The 26,217-nt window shown below is 44.6% G+C and overlaps 1 protein-coding gene across 4 annotated transcripts in view; it reads right to left on the reverse strand.

Moving 5' to 3' along the window:
- Hipk2 (homeodomain interacting protein kinase 2) overlaps positions 1 to 26,217 on the reverse strand; it is a 191,980-nt gene that overhangs the window by 56,621 nt on the left and 109,142 nt on the right. For all 4 annotated transcript variants that reach the window (XM_085683615.2, XM_085683614.2, XM_085683613.2 and 1 more), the window contains exons 3-6: positions 5,245 to 5,368; positions 4,701 to 4,820; positions 2,923 to 3,009; positions 377 to 561 (exon numbers count right to left, since the gene is read on the reverse strand). In XM_085683615.2, coding sequence (XP_085539741.2) covers positions 377 to 561; positions 2,923 to 3,009; positions 4,701 to 4,820; positions 5,245 to 5,368 — 516 coding nt within the window. The remainder of the gene's footprint in view (positions 1 to 376; positions 562 to 2,922; positions 3,010 to 4,700; positions 4,821 to 5,244; positions 5,369 to 26,217) is intronic.

Genomic DNA, 26,217 nt, shown 5'->3' on the forward strand with positions numbered 1-26,217 from the left:
CAAATCCAAACAAAGTAGACCAGGTCACTCCAGGACAGTTTTGGGACTCACTTTGATACTGACGCTAGACTGCTTCAGGGCACTGTTGTTTTTGTGCACTGATACCCAAGTTCACCTGGCCCTAAGGTCTCCCATGTCCCCCTCCTTTTTTTGCTACAACTGCAATCTTAGGCCCAATAAAGCCCTTATAAGTTTTCTAAGTGCTTTCTGGGAACGCGGACCCCCAGCTTTGCTTATGTGATGGGTCACAATTGCTTTCAACTGCAACTGCACTGCATCGCAGCAGCGGGAACCAGAGGGCCAGAAAGTCTGAAGTCTTTACTATCTGGGCCTTCAAAGTGCTGCTCCGGTACAAAGGAGCAAGCGGGACACTCACTGTGTACTATGGGGAAAGTCGAGCAGGTGTGTCATCGTGACAAAGGGGTGGTTCAGAGTTTCAATGGGAGTGATTCTCTTATCAGCATCTATGGTCAGCATCTTCTTTAATAGGTCAATGAATTCCCGTCGGTCTGCCTTCTCTACCAACATGTCACTCCCTTCCAAATCTGTTGTCATATTCACCTGGAAGCAAACAGGGACAGGAGCGTAAGTGCCAGAGTATACCCTGTAACCTCCTCTGATCTCAAGCCCATCTCAGCTGCCAGAGGTAGACGGCCCTCAGTGTGCTGCCACTGTCTGTAGGTCATGGTTTCTTATACTGTAAGAACAGAATGGCCGAGGCAGTCAGGCACCAGGTAGGGGTGGGAACAGAAAGAGGCTACCATGGTCAATACTTGTAAATATATCCCAGTGATAAGGCACAAAACTGTCTTATCACTTTCCTGTCTTAACTGGCCAAGAAAAATGTAGCTTTTATCACACCTCATTAAAAATAACCACAGGATGAAAGGCTCTGGAGACTGATTGCATAATAGTGTGGATGTACTTAATACTCCTGAACTTTATGTTTAAAAAAGGCTAAGATGAGAAACTTTATGCTATATGTTTTACTACAATCAAACAATGACAAAGAAATACACACACACACACCTCAGAATTTCTAAGATATAGCATAGAAGAAGATAGAAAAAAGTTCATCAAACCCTGGAGGGAGAAAGAAGAGCCTGGGTTCCCTCTTCCTTCTTCATGACATCTCCCTTCGCATAGCCCCTGAATTGGGACCGGAATGGTTTTAGTTTCTGTGTCCCCTGCAGTCACTTCCAGCCAAGGAGGTGTATCTGGACACAGGACTATTCTTCCAATGTCAAGTCTCTACTAGTATGGCCTTTAAAAGGCTTGCTTTGTGGTGCTTTCTATTTTTTTTCAAGAGGGGCTCTGGGAAGCAATTCCAGTTTTCGCAGACCATTTAAGCTACTAATCAACTGACAAGGGTACTTTCCTCAGAAGCAGAGGCTATGGGTACACTCATCTTTGCTAAGAGGTGTGCTATGACTTCATTTCTCAGTATTTTAACGAAAAACTCATTCTGAGTTGCTCTAAGTTTGGACTAGTCTCTAACTAAAAATACCCAGTGATCTGAAATTATCTCTGACACAAAGGTAAGAAAATGTCTCTGCTCGTGAGCTGACAGTGACTGAGTGTAGTGGTCTGAATTGGATTCCCCCAAAAGCTTAAATTCAAGTCCTGATCTGTGGAAGCTATAAATGTGACCCTGTTTGGAAATAGGGTCTTTGCAGATATAATCCAGTTAAGACGAGGCCATATTGGATTAGGATGGTCCTAAATCCAATAACCAGTGCTTTTATAGGAGAAGAGATCTGACACTGAGACCAGAGATGACACAGGGATAAGAGCCCACAGAGGTAAGGGTTAGAGTGATGCAGTTGCAGGTAAGGAATTCCGAGGCTGCTAGGAGCCACGGGCAACCAGGAATATAGGTGGTGTTCTCTAGCGCCTTCAAAAGGACTGTGGGTCTGAGGACACTGACACTACACACTGTCAGCCTCCAGAACTATGAGAGAATACAAGGGTCTTAAGCCCTCCAATTCACTCTATGTTGTTACAGAGGCCCTATAAACGGACACACTGAACAAAGGGCATCAACTCCAATACAGCAATGGGCTGGACTTCTCAGCTTGGCAGTGAATGACTGCCTAGCACATGCAGGGCCATGGGTTCAGGCCCTTTTACCACCACATTAGTAAGGCTGGCCATTACAATGGAGCTCACGCTTTCTTTTCTTTCTTTCTAAATTTTTTTCCATTGATTTTATATACCGACCACAGTTTCCTCTCTCTCCTCTGTTCCTGTTCCCTTCTAACCTGCCCATAGCCCATCTACTCCTTCTCCACTCCATTCAGAAAGGGGCAGGCCTCTCATGGGAGTCAACAAAGTAAAGCACATCCAGCTGAAGCAGGACCAAACTCCTCCCCCGGCATCAGGTTGTGCAAGAAAACCCACCATGGTGACTGGGTTCCCAAACACCAGGTCAAGCACAAGGGATGGATCAGGAGGACTCCAGAGCTCAGTTTTTTACTAAGTCTGGCATATATTGTTCAAAAGCAAAGTCAATGAGATAGGGTAGTGGGGGCTTCTAGTCTGTATTGCTCTTGAATAAATCTCACTACTGGTGGGTTATTTTTTTGTTTAGTTTTGTTTTGTTTTGTTTTTTTCGAGACATGGTTTCTCTGTAGCTTTGGAGCCTGTCCTAGAACTAGCTCTTGTAGACCAGGCTGGCCTCACTCACAGAGATCCACCTGTCTCTGCCTCCCAAGTGATGGGATTAAAGGCGTGCGCCACCACCGCCTGACTATTTTTTTGTTTTTTAAGGCAGGGTCTTTCTACTTAGCCCTAGCTGTCTTGAGCTCACTATGTAGATTACGCCAGCCTCAGACTCACAGGGATTGAGTAAAGAAGCACCAACCCTGCCCTGCAGGCGTCTATTTTAAAGTGCTGTACTGCACAGGCATCCACAGAGCTTACCTGGGCCATATCATCCAAACAGTTGAAAATGTACTTTCTTGCTTCTTTCGACTTAATCCCCGTCTCAGCTTCATGGTCATCTGGTGTCTATTAGAAAAGGCAAAACCTGGTAAGACAGCATCTCTTAGTCACTACATCTTAAGTGCTGGAGCTCCTGCTTCGCCCCACGGTCTTTTCCTCACCTTGTAGAGAAGGAGACTTGGGCTCTTCTCAAAGTATCCTTTCTCTATCCATCCACACTACATCTCATCTTCCTTCCTACTCTGATACAGCTACCAAAGATTCTAAGGAGAGCAGGAAGCAGCGCCCTCACGCCTCTACAGCTTTCCGTGAGCTGAAGGTAAGGTTTCACTGTGGAAGACCAGAGCCCTTCTTGACATGATTTAAAATTTTATTTTACTTAACAATCCCTTATGCCTACAGCTCCTAGCTGTTTCAAGGCACGTTAACTTACCAAATGCTCTTCATAACCATGACCATTAGGATGACTGCTCTCCCCTTCTACTATATGGGAACACAAGAATACACAGCTCTGGGGACCTATCAGAGGCCTGGCCAACAAGTGGCACCTGTTCGCAAAGCCTGTGCTCTGTGCTGCTCTCCCAAAGACCCCCAATACACTACTGGCTGGGAACCCACTGCGGTGACTTGGCATGGGATTTGGACTCATTCATGGATCTAAGGTAATTTATTCTGGCTGTAGGCCAGCACAATTAAAGCAGCCCAATCCCTAAGAGCAGCTGAACTCAAAGAATGAGTTTCCCGGTAAAACACAGAAGTAGTCATCTCCTACTCCCAACCTGGGCTCTTCTTCTGTCTGAAGACTTCTTACTGGACCTGACTTTGACAACTCACTGCCATAATTATTGAATGCCTGAAGCTCTATTCAGAGCCTGAGAGCCTGCTTAACTCCAAAATCCCAACTTTTTGAAAGTATGTATTATCTTTAAACTGTATTAGGATTTGGTTGGATCCTGTCAAAACCAAACCAAACCAAACCAAACCCACTAAAATTAAACCTACTGCAAAAAAAAAGAACATACAACATACTTAAGGTCTTTATTACTTTTCCTTCCCAGGAAAAGGAGGTTAATTTTAATTATGAGACACAGGTTAAAGTAAAAGCAAAATATGTTTCCATTAAGGTAAAATCACCAAGAGTTTATGGTGTCCAGCAGGGCATTATATGGGCCTGGATGAATCAGATCTGCCTTCTTCCCAAGGGCTTGTAACTTTGCACTGCTTAGGCTGCTTTCATTGCCTGGGAAATGTCCTCTAGTCTATACTAGGAAATTCCCTCTGTACCCTGCAGGGCCCAGCACAGAATATTCTTCCTCGACTTGGCCCATGGCCTAGCTTTTTCTTGGCTCACTTGGCTCACTTGTGTTTCCCACATTCTTTCCTCCCAGGAGGAAGACACTCCATTTGGTAGCCCAGAGCTTGGGGCATTAGTCCTATCCCCCATGGACAGTGAGCTCCCTAAGGTGAGGTATGGCTGCTTCATCTACCTAGCACAAATTAGTCAGCAGGGATCAAGTCCCACAAATCCAGCAGTCTTTCCAGGGGATATAACCTCTCAGGTAGCAGAAGGCCAAAGGAACAGGTGTTTCAAACTTTCAGATCCAGCCACACCTTGCATTCACAACTATGTCCTACATCCCCATCTTGCTGGTCAAATTAAAGCTATAAATTTGAAAATATCAAAAGCTCATTTTTGTCTTTTCCTTCTTTCTTCACTATTGGGCCACTAGAGTGGAATGGAGGGATGTTTTTCCTACCTTTAGCCTCCATAAAGGATACGGAGAGTCGGTGTCACGGTTGAAAAACCTAGTTGTCTTTGTCCCTGCACTTAATAAATATTCCGCTGGCAAACCCTGTGTTTGTGAAATATACCGAATCTGCAAGAAAAGATGAGAAAGAGGTCAGGGCTTTTCCTGTCACTGTACATATAGGTATACTGATGACTCTAGTAACTTTGAGGAAAAAAATGGAACTATTAGTTTTAGAGGAAAAAGAAAGGAGCAAAGAAACACACACACATACACAGGGTGGAGAGATGAGATAAGAAAACAAAGGAGCAAAGAAACACACAGAGAGACAGACAGAGAGACAGACACAGACACAGACACAGACACACACACACACACACACACACACACACACACACACACAGGGTGGGAAGATAAGAGGAAGCCAGGCAAGAGAGACAGTAAGTCAGCTCATAAGAATATCAGAGGCCAGGGTCTAAGTGAAATGGTAATCTAGGATTGTCTGGACGGAGAATGAAGTCACACAGCAAATTCTTGTATCACCCAGACCTACCTGATCATACTCGGAAGCTCCTGGATATAACGGCCAGCCCAGGAACAGCTCAGCAATGACACAACCAAGGGACCACATGTCAATAGCCTCACAGAATGGCAAACCAAGGATGATCTCAGGGGCCCTGGAGAGGAACAATGGGAAGAAGCATTGGTGCTCTAGCTCTCTCCTGGGGTACACCATGACTGCCTGTGTGGGGTCTATGGTCTTTGAAAGAGGCCTGCATCGCAATGACCTCTCCAACCTTCAGCTTTATCATCCAGTTCCAAGAGGGCGCAGTTAGCCTGGCAGTGCAGAGCAAGGGCAGGTGGGGGCCGTACAACAGACCTACAGTGACGCATGTCTGTGGGTGTCACACCATCACACTCTGGCCACAAGCTCATGAACTGATAACAACGGCAGAAACAGTAGGGAGTTAGTTTTTGTAGCTGAACACCTGGAATTCTTTATAAAGAACGCCTGGTTTTTAAAAAGAAATTCTGAAACAGTCTACTTTCAGGCATACATAAAAATAGCTGCCCCCACTGAAAACAAGGCAGTTAAGTCCAATAACCATTCTTCACGGTCTTTGTTCCAGGCATCCGTATCACAGTTCCTCAAAGGAACACTGCTATTACTCTTCCCACCAGTTTCTAGGTGGCTAATCTCTATGAAAGTTCTTTAATGTTACAACTGTAGAACCCCATTCATGAATAGACCATCTTGAGAGTCAATCAGAATTCCGTTATAAAGCCAAACAGCTCATTCCTGACTGTAGGACCTAATGTCCCTGCAAATGACAGACAAGGTCATATCCTAGAAATTTCAAAGGAATTTTAAAGAGGAAAGTGCACATGTATTTGGTATCCAAAACCAGACTACAAAATATACCTTCTTCTAAGTTTTATTAATGTGCATGTGTGTGTATTTGTTTGAGGGAATGTCACAAATGAGGGACAAGAGGACACTAGGTCCCTTGGAGCTGGAATTAGAGGCACTAGTGAGTTACTCAACACAGATTCTGGGAACCAAACTTGGGTCTTCTGGAAGTGCACCAGCCATCTCTCTAGCACCTATACCTTCTATTTTAAGCACTTGTCCTGACTAGGTAGTACTATGCTTTGGTACGAGACAGGCTCAGGTTTTGAGGGGTAACTACGGTTGACCTGTCTTGAATGTGCTCAGTGCATTGTGTTGATAATGAAATGCATTAGCTCAACATCCTTTCTATACAAGGTTTCCATGCCACAGAGCCATGTCAGGAGCACTGCTGTGCCACACTTTAGAAGTCAGGGTGGGAGTGAAGAGCCAGGGGTCTTTCTGCAACTTTGGTTGCCTTTCTCCTGGCTGGGACAAAGGAAAGGAGGTATTACTGAAACCACTTCTATCAGCCTCACATCTTCCCCTTCTAGCTCAATACTTTTTGGTTAGATTTGCCCTTATTACTATCGTGTGTATATATGGAGGTCAGAGGACAACCTTGGGTTTCAGTCCTTAGGAGCTACCCATGCTATATCGCTGGCCTGGGACTTACCAAGTAGTCTAGGCTGGCTGGGAAGCAAGCCGTAGGGAAGCTGCCTCTCTCTGTCTTCTTAGTGATGGAATTTTAAGCATACACTATTATTCCTGGTTTTAGTTTGTTTTTTTGAGATGGGGTTTCTTTGTGTAGCCCTGGACTGTCCTGAAACTCACTCTGTAGCTCAGGCTGACTTTGAACTCACAGAGATCCACTTGTTTCTATCTCCCGAGTGCTGGGATTAAAAGTGTGCACTACCACTACCTGGCTCATTTCTGGCTTTTATTATAGGGGTCCTGGAGATTAAACTCAGGTTACCAAGTGAGTTATCTCTCCTATGAAATAGTATTGAAAAAACAAAATCCCAAGTGTTTTTCTGCAAAGTTTTGGTTTTTCAGATATATGTGTGCTTCTGTGGTGCTACCACGGTTGCTCTGAGTAGCAAGAAGAGAGTTACAGTTTGGATATTGAATGCCTCCCAGAAACCAGTGTATTTATTTAGGGGTTGGTCTCCAGTGTGGCACCATTGGAAGGAGGTGGAATTTTTAACAGTTTGAACCTAGTGGAAATTTCACTGGGGATATGCTCTTATAAGAGACTATGGGTCTTTCCCATGTGGTATGAAAGGTTTGCTTTACCATTTATTCCTGCCTGTGTGCTGCCTCAGTCAATCCTATACTTGAACTTCCAATACTGGGAGCCAAATGAAGTCACTTCTAAGTAAACTGTCTTAGGCATTTCCTAAGGGTGAGGGAGAGTTGACTAACACAGAGGAACATCACTGCTAGGAACATCATTGCCATCTAAAAGGTATTCCTGTCCACGCTCATTCCCTGTTAGAAGCAGCTGCCAGCCCCTCCCCCCACAGCCTTTGTTTGCTTTAGTGCAGTTGCTACCGATGTGTGTGGGCCACTGAGGCTGCTCGTGCTCACCAGCATCCACACGCTGGGGATGCCTGTGCCTGTTCCATGATGTACGCCCACCTCGATGAGCCTTGATCCCATCACTTGTCTAAGTCACCTGTATCTCGGGGACCCTAGTCCAGGACTCCCAAACTTATTTCTCATGATGTGTAACTAATGAGATGGCTGGCAGAAGCCTTTGGAGATAGTCTAGTCACTTAAGAAAAATTACATCTCTTAGAAAGGGAATGCTTGAAAAGAAGATTAGAGAAAAAGTGAGTGTTACAAGCCGCTTCTCTTCCCCCTCTCTGTTCTAGAGTCAGATGTGTTCCTGTTTCTGCCACATGTGCGTTCAGGTCTGTCCATGAGAGTTCCTACTCAGGCTTTCCTCAGCAGCCTGCTAGCTATGGTACTCATGTCTGGATGCATCACATTCCAGCCTCCAGCCCCAGTGTCAGGAACAGGTGTGTCTAGTTCCCTAGAGTCTTCCCTGCATCTGACAGTGGGCAATTCCTGTCAAGTTAATTGACTGGTTCTTGTGGCCTCCAAGCTGACAGCTTCCAATCTCTCAATCAGGCCTCTGATCCTAGAGCTGTGAATGATATAAACATCTGGGCATGCCATGTAGACACTTTGGTGATGTCCTTTGGTAAGAAACACCAGATATAGATTTCTGCAACTGCCTATATGAACAGGGTCTGTGAATGTTGCTCTTTCTCAGTCTACCAGGAGAAGGAAATGGCAGTCATTCATGGTACTATGGTATGTACATACAGCAGAATATTTTTCTTGCTTTGAGCATAAAGATTATACACTTAAGCACTTGGCTAGACAAATGAAGACAAAAGAAGTAGAAACCAGGTCTGTCTATGAAGGGCCTTCCAACACTAAACAAGGGACAAGAGTAGAAAACAGGAGTGATATAAACACAGACATGAAAGAAAATCTAGCACAACACACCAAGCCTCAGCAGCGCCTACTTTGGTAAAACAAAACAGAATGCAAGGACAAAGTAAACAAATGTAAGCAAACCTCAAACACACATCTTTCCTTAATCCTTCTCTCTGTGTTACCTGGAGTATCTGCTTCCTCCACATACCATTTCTCATAGCAATGGTCTCCTAAAGTTCCTCCCTCTTTACAGCATACTGGCTTCATAACTTTTTCTGGTGGGCTTCAGATGTGCCTACACTCATGAGCCATACTAGCAAGATTAGTATGGTCTTGTCATATACATTGGCCAGCATCTCAGCTCTATGACTGGAGAGCTGCCTTTCTCTATACAACTGCCCATTGCTCCTGCTTTTCAATAGCTATCCCTAGCTTTTTAGGGGCCACTTTACCACACCCAAATTTCTTACCCATTAATACCCTTTGCTAGAACATCCTCCTCCTTCATCCAACTGCTTCATGTCCCCTGTTCTTTTCCTTCTATCCATTTCCAAGTGATTTGTGTTCAACACAAATAATATGCTGCACTGGGATACAGCTCAGGGGTAGTGTACTTGCCTAGGGATACAGCTCAGGGGTAGTGTACTTACCTAGCAAACACAAGTTTTTTTGGCTCACTCTCCAGTATTACAAAAAAGGAATATTGAAATTTTACTTATTTAGAAATGGGGTTGTTATAAGTATAATTAGTTAAGAATAAGCTATACCATAGATGGTGAGTTCTAATCCAATGACTGATGTTCTTATTAGGATAGGGAAATTCGGGCACAGATACTGAAAAGACAGTGTAGAGACAGAGGTGGAGACTGCATTTATGTGCCACAAGCAAAGCAGTCTGGCACATGAAAAAGAGGAGCTACTTTTTCCAAAGTAGGGGCGGTTGAGATATGATATGTGCTGTGCTAGATGTTTTTCATGTCTACAGCCACAAAAAGTCAGGGAAGGCAGGGAACGATCATCCCCTCAATCTCCATGGCCCAGCTGCCATCCTGACATTGGTCTTCTGGACTCCTGAATAGCAACAAAGAAGCTGCTGTTTCAAGCCATGCATTCTGTGGTCTTTGTTTGCAGTACTAGGAAACCGACAGAGCAATCATGCTAGCCCTGAGAGGTTTAAATTCTACATCTAAACCTCAGTCTCATTTTGGACTGTCTTTTCCATTCCAGGCTCATATCTGACAGCCTGGAACCTCATATGCTATATCACAGTCATGTCAAAACTCACAGTTCTTCCTCTGTCTTCCTCATTCTACTATGGATCCAACATTCTCATCCCCACCCAGCTGCTCTGCAAGAATCCAGGACTGGTCTCCGATTCCCCTTTCCCTTTATTCCCTCCACCACCCACTTCATCCGTGTGCCCACATCCAAAGTCTACCTCAAATCAGTCCCTATTCCCCTTCTCCCCTGGCACCGCTCTGGCCCCAGTAACTGCTTCACTTGGCGCTGGCTCCAATAGCCACGTGTTTCAAGTCCTCGGAGGCTCTTGCAGCATTCAGAAGATATGAATTTCTCGCATGGTCCAGGAACACCACACTCCCCAGTAAGGACCCAGTTTGCCGTCCACTGTCACTTCAAATCACTGTCCGAGTTCAACAGGCTCCGGTGCCAGCAGTTTCTTTTTGACTTCCAGAACACTTTAAGCACCTGTGGGCCTGCGGTCTTCAGGTAATGCAGTTGCTTCTGCTTCTGTGCTTGCCCCATAGCTCTCCAACAGCTGCCTCCACATCCTTCACATCTCTGCCTAATTGTCACCGCCACAGACAGCCCTCCCCTGACACCAGTTAGTCTCCATCTCCAGTGCCATAAATGTCACTTTACAGCACTTTCCCCAATAACCTTCCTACTGTCTCTCTCCCTCTACCAAGCCCATGAGGGTAGCACAGTGCTCGGCATTTAGTAGCCACTCAATCAATACAGATGTGTTGATTGAATAAACCTTGATTAAATATAAGAAAGTGTGAAAACACGAGTCAGGCTGGGAGTTCTGAGGCACTGCAGACAAAGGAGAATGAAGGGGAGTCTTCACAAGGAACTAAGCCTGCGTAAGTTCCACACATGAGACCTATTTCTGATCTATCTTTCCCTGCCCCACCCCTTCCAATCTTCCTTACTCAACATATGCCGCTCACTTTGCGACTGCTGACTACACGCGTAGATCAAGATGTAAACATGAATAGCAGACTGCTCCAAGAGATATTAACTGAGCATCTGCTACCCCTAAAGAGCCATCCTAAAGAAATCTCCTTGTGATTATTTGGGGCAACATAAATCCTTTAAACATACATGTTAAAAGAAACTGCACCTAAGAAAACAGAAGCCATTTCTTATATCTCAACAAAACATTTTAAAAGTTCTATATAGAGAGGGGGAGGTTTCATTGGCTAGCTCATGATAGCTCTGGCTGGCACTGAACTCACAAAGATCCACCTGCCTCTATCTCGAGTGCTAGGATTAAAAGTGTGTACCACATGCCTGACTAAATTATAGTTTCCAGTACAAGAATAAATTCTGCTATTTTTTGATCCATTAACACATTTGCCTGTCCGTCCTGTTTTAAATCTGCAAGGACAAGGTCTGCGTCTCATTTATTTTATACTCCAAGCTACATACACTGGAGCTGCTCTTTCAATAGTTATTTGAATCCGTGGGAAAGAAAGATACTTCCCAGGCCAGTGAGGTGGCTCAGCAGGTAAAGGTATTTGCCATGCAAGCCTATAGCAACCTGAGTTTGATCTTGGAATCAGGGTAAAAGTAGAAGGAGAAAACTGACACACAATTGCCCCCTGATCTTCACATGTATGGTATTGCATACATAGCACTAATAATAGTAAATAAAATTTATTAGAAAAAAACCACTCCTTTCTTTGATTGCCAGCAGTTCTCGGGAGTAGGAGTCCACTCTGCTATGATTCTGCAGATACCTTGTTCCCGTGCTGTTAAATAACAAGGCTCTGAACTCACGGAGGCTCACAAGTCAATTCTAAAGTTTGTTTCTTTCTGTTCTGCTTCTCTGACACATGTTCAATGGCTGTCAAAGCATCCACTATTTCATGAAGCACTCTGACCAGTGGTAATTCAAAATTGGGTTTTGGCTTCAGCTGTACTCGCTCACTCCCTTATTCAAGTATTCAGCTATGAGCCACTATTATTCAGTGTTACTATGTGCCAGGCACTATGCTGGGGGCTGAAGATCAAACAATAAACTAAACTCTGGGGCTCCTTTAGAGGTCACTGCCTAGTCAGAGGCAGCCTGATGCAGACAGTGCAGCTGTACCACATGAAATGTGTACATAGGATATGAAGAAGGCAAACTGGGAAAGACAGAGCTGGGTGCTTCCCACAAGAGGTCTGAGCAAAGTCTTGGTACGTGGCAAGGCAGGAGCAACCTCCAGGCACATGGCAGTGAGTATTCCTCCCCGGTGTCACACTGTATTGCCAGTGCCCAGGGCATGGAAGGCACTTACTACATATTTCTAGAAGGAATGACTGCCAAACGCAGCTCCCCAGCAGTTCCCCCCGAGGCTGGCAGCATCATCTTGGCAACTGCTGTGACAAGAAACACACTGCCCTGACTTCCCCAGGTTTGGGAGGGCTGTGTCCCTTCCACAGAGGTTGTTTCTGTTCTCAGGGTGGTGCTGGTGCAGGAAGAACCCTGCACACATGGATCTCTGTTCTGTGGATCACTCATTTGACATGGCTGCTTCACACTTTCACTGCCGTGGTGCCACCTCATGCAACCATTGTAAAGAATCTCATTACTATTTTGGGACATCAAAAATACTTTAAACACATACATGAAGTGTTAAACAAAATTGTTCCTAAGAAAGAAAGCTACTGTTCTGTTCCAACATGACCATCACAGGACACTAAACACTCCATTGTTCTATGGGAGATTAAAAAAAAAAATCTGTCACTTTCAACACATCAATCAATAAAGCTTTGATATTTAGCTCCTCTACTCTCTTGACTTCACAAGAGTTATTTCTAGATCAGTTCAGATCATGTGACCCTGCAAAGGCTGGTCTCCAAGAGAGACGTGAAGACTGCAGCCAGGAGCCCCGTGCCCATGGGTCTAATCCAAGCGCTATTAGACACTGGCTATACACCTCATTCCAGAATGAGGTTCCAGAAAGAAGATTAAATAGAGCATGGTAGGAAATACCTCACATAAGGTCTATCTAGGGCAAGGCATGGCACTCAAACAACACCGAAAACACTAAGTTGCCTATTATCTGTTTTAATTTTTTTTGTTTTTCGAGACAGGGTTTCTCTGTGTAGCCCTAGCTGTACCAGAACTAACTCTTGTAGACCAGAATGTCCTCAAACTCACAGAGATCCACCTGCCTCTACCTCCCAAGTGCTGGCATTAAGGTGTGTGCCACCATCGCCTGGCAATCTTAATTTATATGGCAGCAATCAAACGAAAAGAACACCCCTTTTCTGTTTTCATTTCTGGTGCTCTGAATTCAACCCAGGGCCTTGTTCATGCTGGGAATGTGCTCAACCTGGTTACTTCCCTCGCTCCTTTTCGTCATCTCAAGGACGCCTTTTCCTCTTACACACTGGAACCCACAGCCACAGACCGCTCACCTCACTCTAGAAACAGAATGGGGCCTAGACCCAGATGGCAGCAGCATGCACAGAGCTACAAGGCTAGGACTGAAAATGCACCACCTGTCCTGTACTGTGGGCAGCCATCCTATCAAGCTGGTAGTTGTGATGTCAGAGTGATGCCCTGGGAACAAAGCCCAGGGAAGAGGCCTAAGGATCGGGTGGAGAGAGCCGATCCTGTGTGTGCTCCCAACACTCAGTGCAGCAGAGGTCTTGATGCAGGAGTCAGGCACATATTCTGCTCACTCCAGTAGCCTCAGCTAACCAGTGGCCCAGAGTCAAGGTCTTACCCTTGTTCACAGTGCTCGGATAAAGCAAGGTTCACATGCATTCCTGATATGGGTGATCAGTCTGCAGCTCATTTAGAGAGCCCAGGGAGAGCTGAGCATTTCTGGGAAAATGCGACTCAATTTCTCCTAGTTTTATTTCACCCTCTATAAAATGTGATTATTAATCTTACTTTTTCTCTTGTCTGTATAGTAGCTTATGAAGATAAATTATGGCCAGTAGAATTATAAAGCGGTTTGAACTCCTTGGAAGCAAGAAACTGTATGTATTAGTCCCTAGTATTTTTATAATCACTGATATAATAAGGTGTACTCAAATTGAACTGCAGTGAAGAAGTCTGTTCCCACAAATATATGTAGATTGAAAGTAACCTCAGTATGGCTGGGGCAGAAGCAATCAAAATGTAAAATTGTATTTCAGACGGGTTGTTAAATCTTAAGTTTCTATTGCAAAACTAAGGAGACTTGGCAATACTGTCATGAGTTCTGAGCCACTGCTGAGACTGGTGACCTGGAGTAAAGGCATGAAACTACATCAAAGCAACACACAGACCAAGAAACAGCAGCAGAAATTGAAAGGGTGGAAAGGAAAAGGCTAGTTGAGAAGATCTAGAGCCAGAAACAAGAGAGATCAGTAGAAAATAGCCTACACAGTAAGGGCTAGCGAGCACCTTAGGGTGCCACCTTGGTTCACAGGCAAGGCTGCCAGGAAAACAGTTCTGCATCTATAGAAATGAGACCTTAACATAACGCCAGCCACACTGAACCTCAAAGGAGAGAGAGTGGGAAGTACACTTGAACACACTGACACAGATCACTTCCTAAAAATAACCCCAGTAGCACAGACACTAAGAGAAACAATTAATAAATGGGACCTCCTGAAACCGAAAAGCTTCTGTAAAGCAAAGGACATGGTCAACAAGACAAAATGACAGCCTACAGAATGGGAAAAGATCTTCACCAACCCCACATCAGACAGAGGGCTGATCTCCAAAATATACAAAGAGCTCAAGAAAATGGACACCAAAAGAACAAATAATTCAATAAAAAAAGTGGAGTACAGTCCTAAACAGAGAACTCTCAACAGAGGAATCTAAAATGGCTGAAAGACACTTAAGGAAATGTTCAACATCCTTAGTCATCAGAGAAATGCAAATCAAAACAACTCTGAAATTCTATCTTACACCTGTAAGAATGGCCAAGATCAAAAACATTGATGACAACTTATGCTGGAGAGGTTGTGGGGTAAAGGGAACACTTCTGCATTGCTGGTGGGAGTGCAAGCTGGTACAGCCCCTTTGGATATCAGTATGGCTGGCAATTTCTCAGAAAACTAGGAAAAAACCTTCCTCAAGATCTGGCAATACCACTTTTGGGTGTATATCCAAAGGATGTTCAATCGTGCCACAAGGACATGTGCTCAACTATGTTTATAGCAGCATTGCTTGTCATAGCCAGAACCTGGAAACAACCTAAATGCCCCTCGACTGAAGAGTGGATAAGGAAAATGTGGTACATTTACACAATGGAGTACTACACAGCAGAAAAAAATAACAACATTTTGAAATTTGCAGGAAAATGGATGGAGCTAGAAAACATACTGAGTGAGGTAACCCAGACCCAGAAGGACAATTATCATATGTTCTCACTCATAAGTGGTTTTTATACATAAAGCAAAGAAAACACAAATCACAACCCCAGAGAACCTAGACAACAATGAGGACCCTAAGAGAGACATACATGGATCTAATCTACATGGGAAGTAGAAAAACACAAGATCTCCTGAGTAAATTAGGAGCATGGGAGCCATGGGAGAGGGTTGAAGGGGAGGGGAGAGGCATGGAGGGGAGCAGAGAAAAATGTAGAGCTCAATAAAATCAATTAAAAAAATAAACAGTGATGCAAGCCTGGCTAGTCCCAGGTCAACCAGGGATTTTTATTTTTTTTAAAAGATACAACGTCTTCAGCAAACCAGAGGGTAGCTGTTTTGATTTGTATTGCAGTGTTAGTGCTGAAAGAGATTTTCCCGTGTGTGCACTAATACACATGTATTTTTCGATGCTAATCCTTGATTCCTAGGGATACTCCATCTCTGCCAAGGACACCATCAAAATCAAACTTTAGTTCTGTGCTTACATATGAAAGAAAAAGTTGGCTCTGGAACACAAACTGACTATAACACAAAGGCCTCTAATAACACTGGTGGACTGAAGCCAGCTCTCAGATGTCCAAGATACATTCTGACACTAGCTTTCCAATGTGCAAGCATGTGGTAGAGGAGATAAAGCAGAACAAATACATAGTTAGAGACATGAATTTGTCACTGATTTGGCTTGACAACATGTAAAAACCAAGGAAGAAGGGAAAGAGGGAAAAAACAAAAACAAACTCCTGACTATGAGTGCATATCTCACTGGGAAATGTTCCTACGAAGAAACAACTTGATCCTTTCTAGGAAAAGCCACAACGGTTCATCTCATAAACACTCAGCAGCCCTGAGATTCCCAGAATCCTCACCTCCCTGGCAATGCTGTGCTTACATTGCCTGTTTCCGGCCCGGGTGGCCTAAATCTTTCAGTCTATGGTATTTTACCAGGAAGTCAAGTTGCTGGAGCGAGCCTGTCCAGGACTGCAGCACCAGGGGAAGCTTTATGCCAGGGCCATTTGCCAAACTATACACTCAACAAATGCTAGCGGACAGTTAGTCACTAGCTAGCCCAGGACACCGAACTATGAGATCCACTGGCGTCCACATAATGATTTGTTTTTCACTTATAAAATTCCAGGTGCTTGTAATAGGTAAAAAAATCTTATTTCACTTTTGTTGAGAAAGACAGATACAAAGAAGTATACAACAGGGCTAAGAGTTGGCTCAGCACATAGAGTGCTTGCTATGTAAGCAAGGCGACCTGAGTTTGATTCCTAGCACCTGTATGGAAACCCAGAAGTAGTAACCTTTGTTTGTAATCCAGTGCTGGAGAGTGGAGAGAGGAGGACCCTCTTGGGGTTTTCTAATTAACCAGAGAGTTCCAGCTTAACCAGAAGTTCCAGGCCTGCAAGAGATCCTGTCTCAAAACACCATGGAGATGGCTCCTGAGGAGTGACAGCTGAAGCTGACTTCTGGCCTTCACCTGGTCACACCAAAAAGAGGGGGAGGGAGGAGACAGCGAAGAGAACGAGAGAATGAGAGAACGTGGCGTGTTCACCATGCACATGCGCACACATACAGAGATGATCAGAAAGCAAAGACAACTACAGCGAAGAGTGTCCCAGAATGTCAGGATCCTCTTGTCCTTTGCACACTGTCTCCTCTCCTCAAAGGGGGTCTGCAGCCTGTTCTTTATGCTGCAGACACACAAGATGGGTGAAGTGGATCGCTAGCCTCATGAAACTCCAGACAGGCTGTGTAAGAAGAAACCTGAAAGAACAGAGCTAAGCAGACAGAGCCATGGGATTTCAGTGACATCTCCTCACAGTTCCTCCTGCTAAGTTTTTCTTCGGCTTTGTTAAGTCTGTTGACCAAAGCTGAGAACTAAAACTGTGCAGTTATGGCTTCCACAGGAAAACCTGCTGATACTGGAGAGGGCCAACTCAAACACCTCTGTCACCTGCTGTCACACAGCTTTCTGAGGGCAACCCCTCTTTCCTTTACCCTGGGAGGAAATTCAGAGTTTCAATTCCTATGAATTCATTCACAAACAGCATTTTCCCGATATTCGACCTGGTGACACATATCGAAGCTACCAACAGAGTGAAAATGGGATGTCACGCCAGGGAAGGGACAGCGTCTTCCATGTGAACCTAGTTTTCAAGGGCTCACTTTCTACCTCAGATAAAAAGCACACCGAAACAGTGATATCACCTATGTGACACTTTACTGATTTAAATGTCACGATCTCACTGCTTTAACATTTAGCTTCGACTGGTTCATTCTGAGTACTCAGTAAATGTTTGTTGGGTAAATGAACACGAGCAGAAGAGGGTCAGTACTTTCCTCCCCATAGCATCCTGTGCCTGGCCTGGAGAGGCCTCTGTATCTCTAACCCATAGACAAGTGACTGACCATAGACAAAGCTCTTTTCCTTCCACCCTCATCTGGCCATTGTAGGGTTAAATAGCAAGTCACTATTTATTGCTGCTGATTAGTGATTAAAGAGAAGACTCTGACAATAGAAAATTATTCCTTCTTGGAAATGGAGGTACATTTGGTGTCACTGACTGGAATTAGACCAATTCAGAGAACAGAAGCCAGAAACCCGAGCTATGAAAAAGACCCCACAGAACACGAAGGCAATTCACTGCAGTGGCAGGGAAAGCACCAGAAGTTTCTTTCTGTTCACAGTATCTCAAGTAGAGGATTACCTAGAACCAAGGGCCAAAGCCTGCTAACATCCTGTAGAGCAAGTTCTCAGCAGAACCTAGGAGCTAGCTGATTGGGTATGCTGACCCAGTAAGTACAGGATGTGGCTGTCTCCAAGCAAGCAGGCAGGCATTCATGAGTCTGGATGAGCCACAGGGATGAGGCCAGCTCTCAGGAAAGTGCTGAGATCCTGAGCCACATGATCCTGGCTTTGCCAGGAAACCACACTTGCAAAGGGGACTTTCAAGAGCATGCCCTTCAAGTCTAAGAAAGTAAATGCCCACAGAACAGGCTTAACCATGGCTCACTGTCTCACAGTATGTCCCCTGATATTTGTCATGGGTCAGGATAAGGGAAGAGCTTTCACAACTGGTGACTGTTTGCTTCAGCAGAAGTTAGGAACAGGAGAATTCTGCTGGACAAAGGGGTTATAAACTCTAGCCAAGAGCATCTTAGTTAAGGGATAACTTTCAATACTCAAGCGCTGGGGGAGTAGAGGGAACAAACAAAACTAAACCCAAATTTGCTTCCTTTGTCTTGGTCCCCCAAGAACACTCAACTGTCTCTTTAAATCTGCCACCAGGGGGTGCAGAAGTGTAGCAGGTAGGCAATCTGAATGTCATTCGAACCATCAATTCCTACAGGGATGGATGACATTTCTATGACTTGGTGACAGCCACTGAATCCACAGTAAACTAAGCAGAACACAGAAGATCTTTCTGTTGGTGCGAGATGCTGAGCTATTCCCCCAGGTGGCAATACCATTGCCCTATGTTCCCATAAACTGCTGGTTTTATTATAACAATGAGGCCTCTTTTGCAATCCAAGAGCTGGGACTGCAGGCAGGCCTTTGGAATGGAGCAACATTCAGCAAGAGATTAGAGTGTTCATTTTGTTCTCATGAATACCAAACACTACTCAAGAGTGAGCTAACTGGTGGGTACTGGAACTAAGGAGTTCCCACAGCTGGGGATGAGAAGTGGAGAGGCGGGAAAGAGGAGGGACTTATACGAAGCAGTACTCGCCACCAACTCACTTCCTGTCATTGCCTCCATCACTTTCAGCATAGCTATGTGTCTCGGGAACCCCCCCCCACCTTCCTGTCTCTGCAAGGCTTTCCATTTAGACCTTGTCTCCTCCTGAGCTCTCCCCTTACCAAGAGGAGGTGCTCTCTTCTACATTCCCACGTAAATTAGAATTGTATTCCACTTTCACTGACAACCTGTCTTCTTAAAAGAGAAAAATCTAGTCAGCCTTGTACTAGACTGGAAGCATCTTGGGGCCATAGGCTCCACATCTCGTCATTGCACCTTGTGGTACCCAGCAGAGCCTTATAGCAGTAAGTGGGAGGTGTGAACAGATACTGCCTGGCTTCATTCACAATGATGGTTGTGGTGATGACGGTCCAGTCAAGCACCTTTTCCTCCTACCATAAGAATGCAGTAAATTCTCTATCACACTATGAGACTATGTGGAGAAGCAGCCAAACAGCAGTTTCTGATCATTTTTAAGGAAAGAAGGGGGAGGGATTGAGCAAACTCTTTGAGTTCTTACTTTATAATGCGGGGAATTGCAGGAGAAATCACACACACACACACACAAAATCAAACAAAAAAGAAGTACCTACTTTTAGTAGAAGTATGACATGGGTAGTCTATACACTTAAAACCTTTGTACAAACTGATTTGGTGGTAGGAAAAAAGAAGAACATGCATGAACATGTGTATGTACCATATATACACACATCTGGAGATGAAGAACAGTAACAGAGAAAGGGGGTGAGGAGACTAGATAGAAAATTAAAAAAATCATCTAATTACTTCCCCCAGGCAATTGAATAGATATTTGAAATAATGGCCATAACCCCAGAATGAAGACCTATGTTTGCTTGCTCCCAAAGAAGAAGAGCTTGCAACAGCATCTGTACCAGCCAGTGGGGTCTGCCTTGCACACCTTCTGAGAGCAGGAGACGTCTGCAGGCTGTCCTACACTCCCTGCGGACAGAAACGCCTCAGGGAGACAGAACCCCACTGATTTCTTGAGGCAGTGCTGGTGACTCTGTGCTGGGCATAGCACTGTGCACAGCAGGTACTCAGCAACAACTGACAAACAAACTCAGCAGCTCCAGGTGGGAAGGGTCTCACCTAGAACCATCACATTCTTTTTCATTTGGCCTTAAAAACTGACTTGAAAAAGAAAGAAAATTAACAAAACTCCCAAATACTCTGAAGATTCAACTGAGAGTCAATTCTGAAGCTAAGTGAAACCTTGTTTTGTTAGAAATTCTGGTTTGGATAAAAATCCCACAGAAGTCTTCTTGGTTGGTTAACCTAATTGCTCTCAGCAAACACGTGCATAAAGCAGCCCTGGTAGATACACAAAGGAGGTTTACTCAGCCATACAGAATGAGATTATGTTGTTGTAGGAAAATGGATGCAGACCACCACGTCAAACAAGAGAAACTCAGCTCAGGGCAATGGTGTTACAGAGGCAAGCAGGTTCATTCCCAGCTGCCTCCGTCTCTGCACTCTGAAGACATTAGGGAACAGAAAATGGGTGTATTTGCACTTTGGTCAAGTGCACGCGTGCATGTGCGCGTGTGTGTATGTCTAAAGTCCTCCCCACCAGGTCTGTGGTCACCTTACCATTTTCACAAAGCCATGAGCCAAAGCCTAGGACATACACAAATTAACAAGCCTTTTTCCTGGGGTTAAGAGGGGCTGGGCTCTAGACGGCCTCCACATAAAACACTCCCAGAGAGTATTTTATTCAAGTACAGATTAAGGAAAATAGAGTCTTAAATATCACTCTTGGAGTCTTCAGTTGTGTGAACCCATCCTAGGCCTTGCAGATTTTTTTGTTCCTGAATCCATTCCTATTATAGTGGAGCCTTTAGTATCTTTTCTTTGGAGGGCAGCTCCAAGATACAACTTCCTTATGCCTGTTAAACATAGCAGTTTTGCAAGTTAAAGAAGGCAGTAGTCTGATAGAAAAAGGGAGGGGCATGAGAGTCCCTCTTTAGATTACCCCTGCTTCAGGGCTTCAGTGTAGGATATATGGCTAGAGTATCATGTTTTATCTAATGAAGAATCTAGACTCAAATAACCATAACAACTATAACTAAACAAAAAACTATCAGAGTAGAAAAAGTAAAAGGGAGGGTTATTTGGGAAGAGGAAGAGACCAGCTAGAGCAGGGAAGGGTAGTTAAGAGTAATCAAAATTGGGGGCGAATATCATCAAAATATGTTATATACTCCTTTGAAAAGGTCTTAGTGGAGCAGAGCATGTTGGTATACACCTGTAATCCCAGCCCTGAGATAGAGGATGGCATAGCCAGCTCCAGGCCAGCCTAAACTACACAGTGAGACTTGTTTTAACCTATGCTCTCTCCCCTCCCACAAAGGGAAAGAGCATAATTCCTTATTTTGTGTAACTAATATATACTAATAAAGAAAAGACCAGTGAGGTGGACTCGTCCATCTCTCCCTTTCTGGGCTTCCATGACCAGACCGACGGACGGCCTGTGAGAGCAAAGACTGGAGAGTCAGCTAGGCCAGGACAGATGGCAAGGAGATTTTGGGAAGTGGACTTTGAAGCACAGCCCCCAAACTGGTCATTATCCTCCAGGCTGCGTCACTGTCGCACCATTCCTGCTCACACCCTCCCATCTACCAAAGGATTCTATTGTCTGGTTGCAGGTTTGGTCGGCCCTCCTCCCTCCTGGAGTTGGCGTCATCACTGAAGGCCTTCCCCGATTTCTCTGCTTGGCAGGGAATATAGGACAGAGGGAGTGGATGCCACTGGGAGTTTCCTTTCCCCATAAGCATCGTGTCCAGTCTGGACAAATATTTGTGTAGCCTCTGTATTCTGCACTAACACTAGGGCAGAACCATTAGTGATTATATTTTTCGTTGTACAGCAAAGTACAGGAGAGAAAGTAAACTCACAGTGGAAAACCAAAAATGCTAAGGGTGGGCATGTTAAGGTATGATTCAAAACAACATGGGAAATGGCAGAACTGTATTTCCTCTGTTCTTCTAAAGGGAAGTTCAGGAAAAGGTCAGAACAATGCAGGCCATCTATCATACAACCTCTCCCCTAGAAAGGCTGCTTCCACACTGCAGATCATTTCTCAATTCTATAATTACCACCCCCACCACCACAGACTGCACGCCACCATGGTCTTATGAATTATACATTTCATTTCCATTTACTAACACCAGGACGGTGGCCTTGCCAGGGTGGGTGGCTTCAGGGACTGGGCCCATACAGTGTTCCCTCAGGTATATATCCAAATGTTACAGGACCCATACAATGTTGCTAGTGGTGACTTTCAATTCTCAGCCTTTGGTTTTGTTAACTGAACAAATAAGAACTGGCTACTAGTTGGGGGGGTCCCTGGGGGAAATAATAATGGGGCACCTTTCCTTCCCCCTTAGCATTTTTATTCAAGCTAAATCTTGTTAAAATGAAAATAAAGGGTCGTCTTGAAAGAGGCTATAGCAGCATTGGGCCTGAAGTGTGTGTGTTTGAGAGCATCAGCAGCATCCACCTGTCTTGTTCTTTGAGTTGGTGTGTGGATCAGACAGGAGTACCAGAATGAATACCATGGCAGAAACTGGGGGATCCCACTCCTCCAATTAGCTGACATGAGATGGCAATGAGACTTTGTGCAGTGGACTTTGGAACATAGCCCCAAACTGGCCATCATTCTCTGGCTTGTATCACTGTCTCTGATATAAGAACCCATCATTCCTGTTTACACTTTCCCATCTATTTGAAAAAGAAAAACAAACAAACCAACAACCAGTAGGCTCAGTAGAAGTGGCGTCCTAGAGTAACTGAGAGAACATGCTCACAAAGAATACTCAAGAAATACCCCATAGAGCAGACAGGGTGAGCTGATCAGCACTCCCTCTGGAAGTAGAGGGTACACCTGAATTTATCACTCTAAGTCAGGTGTTCTCAACCTGTGAGTCTCTCCTTTTACAGGGGTCGCCTAAGACCACTGGAAAACATAGATAGATAACATTTAAATTCATAACAGTAGCAAAACTGCAGTTATGAAGTAGCAATGAAAACAATTTTGTGGTTGGGGTCACACAACAGGAAGAACCATATAGGAAGAGTCACAGCATTAGGAAGGTTGAGAACCACGGCTCTAAGTGATAGTATGAGCAGGATTTTAATTTAAAAAAATTACTATAGATAGTTCCAGAGAAGGCATTTGTGAGATGGGCTATATATACATGCAGGGAATTTAATTTCTGAGGTTGGTCTCAGAAATGCTGGGAAATGAAACCGAAATCTCTGTGATATGTGTGTTATTTTTTTAGGTTTCTTTGGAAGACTCCTTTTAATGTTGGATGTGTGTTTATAAAGGACTTACTGAGGGTCTACTGGGAGCGCAGCAGTGACAGCCAGCCTCTAAGACAGCCTGTGACAGGTCGCCACTATAGCAAGGAGGGTAAATGTGTGGAATCAATAAAGTATCACAGAAATAATGATGTGTGACTTGTGAGATCAGCCATCAAAAGACACTTGCTTCTAGCCTGTTGAGTTTTGAATCCCTGGCTACAGGAGGGAGCAGTGGCCATGCTTAGAGGGTAACAAGCACCCACTAGCAGCCAGCACCAGGTTGCCAGTCACGAAAGCTTCTTTAGAAGCAGATCCCACATCTCTCCCAGTTTTTAAGTGTTTATAGGCCCAGCTGAGGGTTCAGTGGGTTGTAGTCTCCCAAAACCAAGCCAGGACCCTCTAAGCCAAGTTGCTCTCAAGTTACTGACCCCCAGAAACTGCGATGATTAACACTCACTGCACAGTCACTGAGTTTAGGGCAATTTGTCCCATAGTCATGGCTCACGTCCATGCGTAGGAATGCTCTGCTTCTACGAGAGCAGATCTGTGCAAAAGCAACTCTATATTTACTCTTCTAGCCAGCCTCAGTGGAGCAGCCCAGATACTTGTGCCAGGCTCCACTTAGTCCCTGTCCTGACTGAAATCACTTAAGTACCTTCTAAGAATGGGTAGCACAATCCCAATGATGCTGAGGACTCCCAAACACCTAAAAGCTGGCAGAACCAAAAGGGCGGGAAGAAGGCTGCAAATTGCTTTTCTACGGGAAGAATCCAACACAGACATTAATAATTTGACCTGCATAAAACCTAAACTATTTAAAATTTTTTTATTAAAAATTTTATCAGCATATACTAGCTATATATAATAATGGGTTTCATTATGGCATTTCCACTTGTATATATTTTGATCATATTCAAGATTTAATTTTTCTCTTTTGATACAAAGTCTTTCTACACAGCCCTGGCTGTGACCAGGCTGGGGGTGAACTCACGAGATCCATCTGCCTCTGCCTCCCAAGGGGAGGGGTTAAAGGATTTTTAACATTTAGAACTCAGGTTATATATCCTAAGAGTAGGGATTTCCAGCTTCTCACAAAAATCAAAGGCTCAGCAATTTTAGTGTCCATGTTTATTCACAGCAATGATGATCTCGGGATGGTGGTGTTGCCCTTTTAAAAGGTTCCCTTGTGAGCCACCTGCTGCAGTTTCATCAGCTTACAGACTGCACCATCTGGCTCTACCGGCACTCAGATTCTGAGATAGGCAGGAGACAGACTAGATGCAGGAAGACAGGTAAAATATCTAAAAAAGTAATTATTGTTTTACCTCTACGATGGGCACTTACAAAATTAGTTTTCTTTGCTATCCTCCCCTTCCCAGGTAGGCTGGTCTAGAACTCTACTCTGTAGCTCAGGTGGCTCTCAAATCCTTGTTTCCTTTGCTTTAGCCTAAGGAATGCTGGGATTACAAATAGGTGCCACCATGCCCTGTGTTTCCAAAATTAGTTTTCTTTTACTAAACAAAAAGAAAATGCATTCAACAGCTGTCCCAGAGGCAAGGGACAGCTTAGAACATAGAAAACATGTAAGACAATGACTGCACTTTACATTCAACAGCATGCATTTTAATAGCAACGGCTAGTTATGAAGGTTTTCTTATGTAAGACTCCGCTGAGAGGAAGTGTGATGTTCTATCTCGTTGCAATCTGGCTTCCTACTACAGCAATAATTTACAATAACAGAAGAAAGGAAGGCTCTGGCGCCACAGCTCTATGACTATCTGCTGGATTCTCCCCACAAGACAGAATAATGTACCCTTTTCTGGCCTTCTCCCAATAACGTATTTAAAAGCGAATTCTAATCAGTTTTGAGAGTGGCTTACTCAGGAATTAACCAGCCAACTACTGGATAACCAATGTGAACAATCCTCTGTAGCTTTTATAAAGTTCCAGAAGAATGCAGGATTAATATACCATGCTCTCAAGAATATCCTGCCCAAGTGGACAAGAGTTCAGTAGGGAAGAGAAGACCTTGGATTGATTAAAATACACTCAAGGGTAGTTTTCTAGGAGAGGGTGAGCAGTGCAAAGGAGCTGCCCTGTTCCTAAACACAGTGAGCACTGAGTCACCACAGTTATGAAGCTTTCAGGACATTCGAGACTCTCTACTAGAAGTGACACTAAGCCATGATTTCTGTTTTCACAAATTTTTAGCAATTGGTTCGTGCACACAGCACAGTGACACAAGGAGGGCCAGAGGGAGTGATCTCTCTTTTTTTTTTTTCCACTCAATAAGCATTTACCAAACATTTGCTAGGTGCTGGACACGGGGTATTTGGGCATGTACAAGGTCTTTGTTCTTATGGAGCTTAAACTCCAGTGGCCATGATGGAATGCTGCCACTGGCTCGAGAGAACAGAGAATTTAAGGAGTCAAGATCAGGCAGAAAGGCTTCTGAGCAGAGAGAAAAGAAGGAAGCTGCAGGCAAGAAAGTAGCCTAGGAGGAGGCCCAGAGGTGGGAAAACAAGGAATGCTCAAGCGAACAAGAAGGGGCCACAGGGCCAGGGCAGTATAAGGGCAAGTGATGCCTCGGTGGAAACCATGCTGGTCACCTGTGCCACAGTCCTGGGTGGAAACCATGCTGGTCACCAGTGCCCCAGGCCTGGGTGGAAACCATGCTGGTCACCTGTGCCACAGTCCTGGGTGGAAACCATGCTGGTCACCTGTGCCCCAGGCCTGGGTGGAAACCATGCTGGTCACCTGTGCCACAGTCCTGAAGTGGACAACTTTTTATTCGGTCTCTACACTTGGGAAAAAAGCCCCAGGGTATCTTCCTCTAAACAAGAGTGATTGAGAAATACCATGCTGAGGCTGCTCAAAGCTGTAACATGGAGAGGCTTCAGAGCTGCAGAGGCTCACGCCCCTACAAAGCACACAGAGGGGCTGACCAGCAGTACTGAGAAGCCCAGATGACAAGTGACTGAGGACATAATCTCCAGGGCTTCAG

This window comes from Myodes glareolus, chromosome 25, assembly GCF_982192425.1.
Source record: "Myodes glareolus chromosome 25, mMyoGla1.1, whole genome shotgun sequence".
NCBI classification, from domain to species: domain Eukaryota; kingdom Metazoa; phylum Chordata; class Mammalia; order Rodentia; family Cricetidae; genus Myodes; species Myodes glareolus.